The 12,060-nt window shown below is 35.6% G+C and overlaps 1 protein-coding gene across 1 annotated transcript; it reads right to left on the reverse strand.

The window, feature by feature from the left end:
* Positions 1-3,655: 3,655 nt before the first annotated feature.
* On the reverse strand, positions 3,656-11,518 carry LOC104093269 (oligouridylate-binding protein 1-like). Its single transcript, XM_009598998.4, has 12 exons — positions 11,261-11,518; positions 10,309-10,370; positions 9,616-9,718; positions 7,903-7,979; positions 7,760-7,821; positions 7,582-7,669; positions 7,409-7,484; positions 7,221-7,251; positions 6,009-6,128; positions 5,644-5,729; positions 5,052-5,225; positions 3,656-4,237 (listed from the first exon to the last, which is right to left on the reverse strand). The coding sequence occupies exons 1-12, from the start codon at positions 11,354-11,356 to the stop codon at positions 3,968-3,970; spliced, it is 1,245 nt and encodes a 414-aa protein (XP_009597293.1). The 5' UTR covers positions 11,357-11,518; the 3' UTR covers positions 3,656-3,967.
* Positions 11,519-12,060: the final 542 nt, after the last annotated feature.

Below are 12,060 nucleotides of genomic sequence, written 5' to 3' on the forward strand. Positions count from 1 at the left end.
GAAAAAATATATTTTTAATTACTTATTTATATTTTCAACACGCTCCTCATATGCGGGTCTAATTCTTTTTTTTTGGCAAGCACGTAAAAAATACTTTTTGATAATGGGTAAGATAAGACTCAAACCTACAATTTCTGCTTAGACCATACTAAAATATGTAATAACTTTATCTAAAAGGTTAAAAAACACATATTTTTATTTTATGGCATATGGTTTGGGTTTTTTTGTGGGGGTGGGGGTGGGGGTGGGGGTGGGGACATGCACCACAACAAAGAAAAGGGTTGAAAATCGGTACTCCAAACATTAGTTCGGCGTAGACATGCATCTTTGCCTAGAAATAATAGTAAGCATTAATGTAAATCTAGAAATAAAGTTGAAAACACAGCCAAAGAAGACTTTATAATTGTCACGTTGTTCACACTTCACCAAAAAGTCTTCTACTACTAAACAAAAAGAGTTGGTAATTACAAGAAGACACAAGAAAAAGGCATGTTTTTTTTTATATAAGAGGTAATAATGTATTGGTGGGAGAGTTTTGGCCATTTCTTAAATACTTCTTTTTATTTTAGTGGAATCACATGGTATGTTACGAAAGGTAGTGGTTGGGGAAAAAAAGAAGAAAAATATTAGTGGTTAGACTTATAAGGTCTCGTGTTTAATTTCGAACGGAGACAAAAATAATAAGTGATTTTTCTCACATTTTTAAATCTTAATGGATAAAATTATTTGGTATTTATTGCAGGTGAAAAGTAATAGATATTTTTGAAATTAATCGAGATACACACAAATCGGTTCGGACAATACGGTTATTAAAAAGAAGAAGAAGAATATAGTATATAAGGTGCATTGGTTAGGCATCAATTAAGTTTTTATCATTAGAGACTTTTTTAATTGTTTGTTGACCCATTCTTTTATCTCTTTATCTCTTTTGTTGTTTTCTTTGTCTTTATCTTTTCCATGCCATACCCATGTGAAATGTCACACGTCGTTTTGTGTATGTATTCACATGTCTAGACAGAAATGCATCTTACTCTTTGTAATTTACGTACACGTATGTATTAGGTTGAAATTATTATATACACTTACACTATTTGTACAATTTAGTCAATTATACTAAGTTATACTTTATTAACTAAGTTACTATATCAACTTTGATACAGAAAATCAACTATTGTTATAAGTAAACTCAATTTTGATATCATAACAATTTTTTACATTGTAACTGCACAACCAACGACGAATGAGACATGCAAATAATAGATTCGGTCGAATTCAGCATATATATATATATATATATATATATATATATATATATATATATTCAGTGAGAGAGAGTGTGTATGTGTGTGAGAATAAATATTCAAATTTTCAAAGATTTTGAACCATAATATCGAATTCCCGATGATTCAATGATAAAAATCTAAATATTGAGTCAGTCAAATTAAAATTTTGGATACGTAAACTATATGTATGTATCATATTAATCACGATTAAGGGCTTCCAATACTACAACTTTTTATGCAGCTTTTTCTAATCGATCGATATATGAAAACTTTAGTAATATCTAGAAAGGGCTTTCTTTATTTTGGGCTAGAGAACATTTCTGTTTTATTGTTTGTAGGATTAAAGTTATTAAAGGAGATGCCATAATTCAAGTTTTGTTCGAGTACAGAGATGTATTTGCTTGGTCGTATGATGACATGCCGGGTTTGAGTGTCGATTTAGTGGTTCATAAGCTTCCCACATATCCTATTTTTCCACCAATCCAGCAAAAATAAAGGAAGCTTAAGACAGACATGAGTGATAAGATTAAAGAAGAAATCACAAAGCAACTAAGTGCAAATGTGATCAGGGTCGTCCGGTATGCTACATGGTTAGCAAATATTGTATCAGTACCAAAGAAGAATGGGAAAACTAGAGTTTGTGTTTACTATAGAGATTTAAACAAAGCAAGTCCAAAGGACAACTTTCCCTTACCCAACATTCATATCCTTATTGACAAATATGCTAAACATGAGATCCAATCTTTTGTGTATTGTTATGCCGGGTATCACCAAATTCTGATGGATGGAAAAGATACAGAAAAGACCGTCTTCACCACTCCATGGGAAACTTCTTGTTATAAGGTCATGCCATTAGGTTTGAAAAATACAGGGGCAACTTACATGAGGGCCATGACTACCATATTCCATGACATGATGCACAAAGAGATTGAAGTGTATGTTGATGATGTGATCATTAAGTCCAGAATACAAGCTGATCATGTGCAAGACGTGAAAAAGTTCTTTGAAAGCAGTCGTTACTATTTTGGAGAATTTCAAGGTACATCTGCCCGCGCCCGCAGATCCTCGGAGTCCACCCTCTATCCCCCTATGTTGATTCTTCTCTTATTTCTATAGACACTGATGTATAGAACAGTTAGAACTTCGTAGAAGCTTGTGACTTACGGTGTTTCGGGTCTTGGGACTGTTATGTATATTTCGAGAGTTGATTATTGTATATGCCAAGCGGCATCTCAATTGCTTACTAAAATATCTGTTACTGTTAGTTTGTTAAATTTTCATATTTTTTTTTTCATTTTATTTCTGCAAGTGTTAGGCTTACCTAGTCGTAGAGACTAGGTGCCGTCACGACGATTCATGGATGGAGAATTTGGGTCGTGACAGGGACTGCGACGACCAAGAAACTCTACCTTAAATCCTTGCGATCACACTCTAACCTCTGTCCGAATCCGATATCTCCAACCTATTTGTTCGAATAAATATATTGGTGTCTTGGGATGTAACGTTTAATATAATTATTAGTCTACATAACAACCTTTTTTGTTATTATTTAAATATTTAATTAACGTTGATCTTTCACGTTTAAAAGATAAGATTTATCAATTTCATACGTCTTTCTGAGTCTAAGATAACGTTTAATTGACGCAAACTTATTTGGCCACCCCAACTATCCAACTCAAATCCCAAACCAAGAGGTGATAGTAATTAACCCTCCATTTCATTTAAAGGAAATAATATTTTATGATCGGTTACAATTTGAATAGATAAAAATGACTCTACAAAAAAATTCTGTTTGTTGTTATTCTGTGATATTTTTTATCGATCTCTTATAAAAAAAAATGCCATATAACTAAAAAAAACACATTTGTAATGTGCCACAAAACAAATCTCTCATTTGATTTCTTGTAATAGGTCATCACATTAGTAATATTGTCTGTTTTGGGCCTAGGTCCGTACGGCTTTAAAACCCGTCATTAGTGTCTAAGACCTGTTTATTTATATACTCAGTATCTTTACTTATATACTCAGTATCTCTCCTGTATTTTGTTGACGTGGGATTTGTCTAAGCTGTCACATACACCCCTCCCCTTAGGGTCTAAGGCATGTTTACTTATATATCCAGCATCTATCACGTATTTTATCGATGCGAGATTTGCCTAAAGTGTCATTATGGTTTAAAGCTTATTTACTTATATACCCAGCATATCTCCCCTATTTTGTCGATGTCGGATTTGCCTAAAGGTGATCTCCGGTAAAAACGCCATATAACTAAAAAAAACATTTATAATGTGCCATAAAACCAATCTCTCATTTGATTTCTATAGCGTACAACTCCTCATTTTGGAATTTGGACAAGATGGGGCAAGATAAAATATGCAAGATTCAGATTGATTTCACAATACCATTCAGGAAATAAAGGGGGAAAAGCAAAATACATATATTCAACATGATTCACAGGGCTCATAACACCTCCTAGATCTCCTCCAAAAAAGGGAAAAAAGAAAAAGTTGCTAATCCAATGAACTGCCATTAGCTATTCAGTTTGCCATTCCCAGACGAAATACAAGTTACATAGTCATACATGCTTGGGACACAACAAACTAACGACGAAACAAAAAGCATCCTATTAAACAAAAACCAGCAGAGCACCAGCAACTGTTTAGCGATTGCAATCATCGAATTCACTAGTAGTACATCGGTGGTTGAGTTGTAGCAATGCTTGCATAACCACCATCGTAAATTGCTTGACTAGCAGCACCGATTCGCTGACCTTGAGAATGCATAAGAGCCTGGGAATGCATGAGTGCTTGTGAACCACCCATTCTAGCCAAGGCAAGCTGCCGTTCATAGGCTGCAAGATCAGTCGCTGAAAAACCAGGGACATGTGCCATAGCTGGAGGAGGAAGAGGGGTAGAACTTGTTCCTGGTGGAGTAGGCTTGCTTCCCCACGAGCACTGTAATGGAAACAGAAAATTACCAACTCAACACAAGATTCAGTGTCGCTAAATTTAAATTTTATAAAACACGTATCAACTAATGATATTTGGAGACAACTGCTTTAAAAACATTCTAAACAAGTTACATAATGACCGAGTCAAATCCTTATCCCAACGTTTCAACTTTCGTCTTCAACATAATATCACCAGTCAGGAGTTACTTATATCCTCTTTATGACCTCTCTCTTCCACTTTCTATTTAAAATGTTTGTACATACACTAGGCCTTTAGCAGCTGACAGAAGAGCTCACACATCGAACCCCCATCTTACAGATCAGGCAGTGTGAATATCTACTAGTTATAGAACACAACTAACCTCGGCCAAGCCCATCTGACCCTAAGAAAAGGATCCAGCTACTCCCAAATGCCAAACATTAGGTTATTTTTCATTTTAAAGAAAAAATTAACATCTGCAGAATCATAGAAACTCACTTTCTATAACTGAAAGAATTTGAATATTCTTCTACAGAATTTTATACCTAATCTCGCTTTGGCGCATAAAAATTATAAGAAACATGGCATTCATCTTTTATTCTTATTTAACTTGCAAAAGAAATGAAGAAATGCTTCAATTAGTTCCTATACATATTGGCCTCCAATCAGGTCTAAAGACGTTACGACTGGATAAGTCAAGGAAAGAGAGAACAGAAATTGGTTCTGGTCCAATAACTTTCATTTGATTATTTGGTCTATATCAATTCTTTTTGTCATCAGGAAGTCTAGGGATACCTATACAGCCAAAACAACCAAAATTCTCGTTTTCTGACAGTACCTTAATAGGTTTACCAAAAAGGAATTGAGCATTTCCCAGCTGAATTGCTCGAGCAGCTTCAGCATGGGTGCTGTATCTTATAAAACCAAAACCTTTGTCTCGTTGAATACGGACATCTTCAATAACACCAGCTCCAAGTGCATGAAAATGACGATGGAGGTCAACTGAAGTAACCTGAAACACACGCGAGCATCAGAACCTCATACACAACTCCAATATCTGAATGTAATTTTAACAAACTGCATATTAACTCCTTCCTACTCCCACAGTATGTTATTCCTCTACTTTATTCAAGCAGGGAAGGTTCTTAATCTCTTGCATCCCTAGCAGCAAATAGGTCCAGGAGTGGAGCTACAGTTCGAATTGCTTGCTTGTTTGGAGATATAAATTGAAGCTAATTAAGAAGCATCTGAAATATATTTCAACCAATGAAACTTCTGATACAGCAGTTACACATTTAAAGCACTTAGGTTGATTCATGTTCTTCATGTTTGTCCCCAAGAGAGAACGTGCATATATGACTCGTCCCCACAACTAGTAGCAAATTCATAAGTAACGGAAAAAGGAGTAATTAAGTTTTACTAATACTCACTTCAGGAGAAAGGTTGCCAACATAAACAGTCGTATACTGGGGATTATTTTCTGGAGCATCTTCATTGGCCTTCTCATGACCATCATCTAGACAGTAATATAAATAGCATCAAGATTCTTGATCATGTAAATTAATTCAGTAAAAGCAAGGAAACTGCAGAGCGCTAGTAAGCACTTATGTCAGTTACAAAGTCCACATCACTTTGGTAAAAGAATCTACACACATATAAGACGATAGTCCACTGAACAATGTTATGCAAGAACTCCACACAACAATTAAAGCTACTTGATATACTGCAGCTGAAAGTACAGTGTTGTTTCAACAAGCAGAAAATAGAAGCAACCATAAAATTCAACAAAACCAACCTGATGTTCCACTTGTCAATTCAACGACACTTTTGGCTTCTGAACCCTGCTGGTCATCAATTCCTCCAGCACCTTTTGCTGCCCAGTTGCAGCGGATTTGTCTGCTTCCAAGCCATTTCCCTTTTGTTTTGAACCAAAAAGATCTCCATTTAGATGAAATAGAAAACCAGGGTCATCTACTCATTTTTTATAGAACTTACTAATCTAGGAGAAAAAAACCAACAAATGATGCAGCAACATGGCATAAAACTAGGGGTGTCAAATGGGCGGGTTGGGCCGATTTTGGGCGGTGTCAAAACGGATTGAGTCAATAATTGGGCGGGTCAAAAGTTACTTGGACTAAGATGGGTTGGGCCAAGATGGGCTAAAATTTGGTTCATAGCCCAACCAGCCCAACTCTTATCAAGCTTTACTTAATATGTGTTGTTTTCTTATGAATTGTATAATTACTAAATAAGACTTTTTTTCTTTTGTTATAGTCATATATAACATATGGTCATATATAACATATCAAACAAAAAAAAATTAATTCTAAGATATTTTGGTAAAGTTACTCATGGATCAATTTGGGCTAAAAATCAGCATAACTTTAAATGATTTGGGATGGATTGTGTCAAGATGGGCTGAGGTCAATAAATGGGAGGGTCAATGACCAGCCCAACCTTGGGCGGGTTGGGCGGGTCATTTGGGCTAGGGCCAAATTTGCCAGCCCTACATAAAACCAACTTATCATCCATGTGAAAATGATATCTAGGAGGAAAAAAAGTGCCAAATCTTGTTTTTCTAAAACATCAAGGTTATATAATTGGCTAGTACACACCATTCTTTAAGTGTATTGAGTCTGGAAAAAAAAAGATTGACCTACAGCAAGCAAGAGAACCTAATGAAACCAGATCAGGATGAAGACTAGAGGAGGTACAAAGATCTGTTTCTTCTGCAAGTGAAAGACCGACACATAGTGAAAGAACATGTAGTAAGGAGCTATCCATACAGGAAAATATAAAAATAATATTATTTTGTCCTACGCTATTAGCTATAGAATCCCAAGTAGAACAAGAACACGAACAATAAGCAACCAAAACTTTCCCCAACGGCGGACTGGTTGGTAGAGAACTCTATTCAAAACCAACTTCTCAATTTGCAATTTTACAGACAGTATACATAACCATGGAGAATGAGAAAATGATCAAAAAGTAGAGAGCTCGTTCTTACCATTCAAGTCATTTATTGCACTTTGGGCTTCCTGCCAAAGCATTCAAAAAAAAATTTGACATGATTTAAAAATGCACAGGGAAGGCACTAGTTTTTTTGGGGGGACGAGGGGGAGGGGCTGGGATTCGGGTGGAATGCACAAGAGAAGAAGCAAAATATCAGAGGATTGAGCAAAGCCATCTCCGTACCTGCTGATTACGAAAGGAAACAAATCCAAACCCCCTTGAACGACCTGTTTTTTGATCCCACATAACTCTTGCATCACTGCAAGGGAAAAAAAAATTGAATATCATATCTGAGTATACAATAGTTTTTGAAAATCAATGTCAGGGTTTACAGGATTACAAAGGATAGAACTTACGAGCAGCTAGGATAGACTGAAAAGCATGCATACAATGTGGCATCTGTAACCTCTGGACTGAGATCACCAACAAAAATGTTGAAGTGATCTGTAAGCCAGACAAGACAGTATTGAGTTCTCAACTAAGTAACAGAAAACTAACAAGAAGATAGAAACTGTCGATATCCACTATACATACTTGAGGTGTCCTCTCTCTGAGCACTAGTATATGCCCAGTTAACTTTTATAGGCTGCCCAAACCTGCATTTTACCAGTAAGGCCGGCTTATCACAGAGCAAATAGTTAACTCTTAAATCAAGACATCGCGAGAAATCTACTTACAAGTGCCTTCCATTAAGAGTCACAATAGCAAGGGCTGCTGATCGGCGATCAAAGTAATCCACAAAACCATAGGATGACTGCATTGCATAAAAATCACCATCTATCAGTCTCATTTCAAGAAATCTCAAACAATTTATGTGACTTGGGATGAACAACAAATTCACATATATACATCAGTATAGAATGTATCAAATATTTCAGGACTGTATCTGGGAAGACAAAATATTTTATAGAACTAATTTCAATATTGCAGTATACAAGACAATGGAGAATTCAAACATATGGCCAGTCACCAACCCTTCCAAACTTCCTCTCAGGCTCTACAAGTGTAGTCCAACTTGTAGAAATCACGGAGTGACAAAATGTTAAGATTATCATTGTGCAAGACTACCTTCAGTGTGAAATGCTTCCGTTTACAAAGTTCAAGAGTGATTCATGAATTCTCGATCCTCAACACATTGTAAAATTGCTCCAATATCACAATCACAATAAACTCCAAAGTCAGAAAGGCCTAACAAGTTAATGAGTTGAGAACATATGTGGGAATCACTATGCATTTACTACCTTGATATATTTTAATCTACAAAAGCTCAACAGCATCAATTTTGAAGATTCACAGTTTTGAGTCGTTCCAACATTATAAATAGTGCAGAGAAAACAGATAATGCCTACACTCAAAATTCATGAAGGTTTTAACATGATTTATAGAACAAGGCCCATGTTTTTAAAGGCTAAAGGAAAAGTCGAGGGGCTCCAAGGTTAAATCGAGGCGTCGAGATGTAAAGCAAATGTCTATCAAGGAGGTTCCCCTAATTCATTTCCAACAATGAATATATGCATAAAGTTGGGAAAAAAATAAAGGAAGAAACAAACAAAAATAACGCAATGACAGATGAGCGGAAAAATTGGAAATAGATGATTGCAACTCTTTTTTGGTTTCTTTTCAACAATTTTTTTTTTGGAGAAAGAAAAAAAAACTAAGATCACAATGTTACTTTTCAACAGTTAATGGCTGAGAGAGAGAGAGAGAGAGAGAACACCGCCTATATGAAAAGTTACAAAGAGAAACCACGAACACTATATGGAAAATCACAAAGAGAAACCACGAACGCCGCCTATATGAAAAACCAGAAAGAGAAACCACTTCAACCACCACTATCCATAGCCCTAACCTAGTTAAACCTAAACATACTAGCTTGCATCTCTCTCTCTTTCCCTCCAGAAGTACAAACAAGCACTAGTGAGGTGAACGCCCTGGTGAAATGCAGCCAAAGTCGTGTCTCAACAACTAAGGCATACACCTCATCAGACTAACACCTTCCTCCATTGAGCAATAGGCAATATGCATATGCCTTGCCCTTGAGATGTGCCTATGGCCCAAGTCCTAACAAACACATGTGAAAGCACTGAACACAGAATCTTTAGGCATAACCACCTCCACCTGAAACAATTCCCCAAAAGAAAACTCAAGAGAAAAATTCTCATTACAATTCACATTTTCATTTGCTCCAAGGTGACTACACTCCAAATTCATCAAAGCCTTAACATGTTACAGCATTCAGAACTAGGACAGAAATCAATCATCGTCAAATAGGCATGTATTTTTTGCACAGAAAATTTGTTTATCATCGTCAGATAAGCATGTTCCAACTAACTTTCAAGACTTGTCTGGTAAGAAAATGTTAAACATGAACTACACTAATGAGATCAGACCTTCTCCTTTTTTATGAGCTTGCATCCCTCCAGGGGGCCAGTGCTTGAGAAGACCTCTTGAAGAAGTGGCTCTGTGACTTGCGGGTGGATGTTTCCAACGTACCTATTTAGGATAACATTTAAAACCAAAAGGGTTATCGATGATTAATGAGAATATTATGTCCTCTTTAAGTATATAGACCAGTATGCTTGATCAAGCACAGTTTCATGCAATAAATATGCAGCAGACAAGTAATACAAAAGCACATAAAAGTATATAACTACATGAGTGTTTGTACCAAGATAGAATTACAGAACAGGGTAGTCATTTAAAAGGCATTTTATATTTTCTCAAGAAGTGGATACATTTTATTCCGACATGACTAAAATATACCGGGAACAGCTGACCACTGCCCCCAAACAGCTTTAGAACTCCATAATATTGGACTCGAGCCTTAAAGTGCTAGTTCTATGTTGCAGATCTCCACTGATCAGTTTATGAAATATAAGTCCAGAATCAATCTCACATTCTTACACAGACTTCTACATGCAAAAACTAAATGTGAGAAATGATACTCTTCCCCTAGACCCCTACACAATGGAACCCCTCATATCACTTTTCAAGCAAAAGGCAAAAATTTAAAAAGAAAAAAAGCAAAGTAAAAAAGAAAATTGGTTGTCAAATCAAAAGAAAAATGTGCATGAGGCACTCACACACTGCGGCAAGTACTTGAATCAAATCCAGGAGGCAGGTTTCCACTCAAGATAGGCTCTATCTGTAAACAAATACTACAAAAAATTAATAAAATAGAAAAAGAAGGATCCCTAAGTTTTCCTTAGTCCTCACATAAAATTACATCGACACTAGTTCAACTCAATATAGAAGGACTATGTCATGTATTGTGAAAATCGACAAAAAAAGTCTATCCCTAAAAGCTAAAGGCAGAAAAATGGAGGATTTGTGGCGGCCATGCCCCCAATTCCACACCCCCTTCACCTACCCCTGCCCAATGTTGTGAAATTTTGTTTCAATAACTTGGAGTTTTACTAAAATAATATCACCATGCTTACAAAGAGAAGACATGAAGATTTGATCATTCCTTGTCCTCAGAGTTTTCGATCTACATAGGAGTGCTAAGCGGAAAAACAAAATAATGGCCACAATAACTCAAAAACCAAATATCACTAATGAGGAAGTGAATTTTATAAGCCGAAGGCCTAGAGATTACATACCAACTCCCTATTGAAATTTCTAATACAAACTGAACTCAATTCCAGTAATTTCAACTTATCGCCTTGCAAAAAATAAATAAATACTCTATCCGGCCAACCAAAATACACTGCAACCTCAACCACAGTGACTTCACTATGCTCTAATCATTGAAAAAGATTGACATAAAGGCTTAAACTTTCAACATGGGTATCTAAAATAGAAAGAAAAAAAACAAACCAAAATAAGAAAACACTCAAAAATTCAATTTTCAACAAAACCCACAATCAAAAAATGCAAAAAGTACAAAAAAGACTCCAGCTTTACTAAAAATTGGAGCTTGGGTGAAACCCAAGTACCATATTAACAAGTCAAAACCTAATAAACACAGAAACTTATTGGATTGAATAAAAGAGGGAAATGAAAAATAAGAAAAAAGGAAATTAAAAAAAAAACCTGAGGAGGAGCAAGAAGACCGGGATGATAAAGGGATTGCTGCTGCATCAATGCTTGTTGCTGTTGCTGCTGCTGCTTCAGCCTCTGCTGCATCATCTTCTTTGCGAAGATACAGAGATATATAATAGAGATTTTATTTAGGAAAAAAAAAAGGGAAAAAAGAAAAAGAAAAAAAGAAAAGAAACCCTCGAAGGAAGAGGGAGAGTGATGCCGCAAGATGAAGAGCGAAAGAGAAAGATGATGTTTACTACCCCTCCCCGCTTTTGGGCTTTAGACCATTTATAGTTAGCTGGTCAGCATAATCTGCTACACCCGTTTCATTTTCCATTTACCTACACCTTCTTCCCCTTTGGTTTGACTAGTTATCTTACCTTTCTTTTCTTTTTTTTCTCTCTTTTATATGTATTACTACTTCTTCGATCCATTTTAATTAATTTTTTTACTATTTTTATACATTAAAGAAATAGCTTTAGGATAGGTACTTTGCACGAGTAAGCATGTCTATTAATAAAAAAATATATATATAACAGGAATAAACTGTGTGTAATAGCAATTGGCGTCATAATAGATCCAATATGCATTTAAATGGAAAAATGAGTGTAATTACATTAACATAATAGGTGAGTTCAAAATTGTTGGATAATGAACTTGCAAACATGAATAATTTAACTAGTTAAGTTAGTTATCACTAAAAAAAACTGGAATTAGCTATAAACTTCGTCGCTAATCTGTCTCTAAATCGCTCGTAGCTAGCAGAATTTCTTGATAATTTATCTATAAAGAATATAATTTTCTATTTA

The sequence above is a fragment of the Nicotiana tomentosiformis genome, chromosome 7, assembly GCF_000390325.3.
Source record: "Nicotiana tomentosiformis chromosome 7, ASM39032v3, whole genome shotgun sequence".
Lineage (NCBI taxonomy): Eukaryota > Viridiplantae > Streptophyta > Magnoliopsida > Solanales > Solanaceae > Nicotiana > Nicotiana tomentosiformis.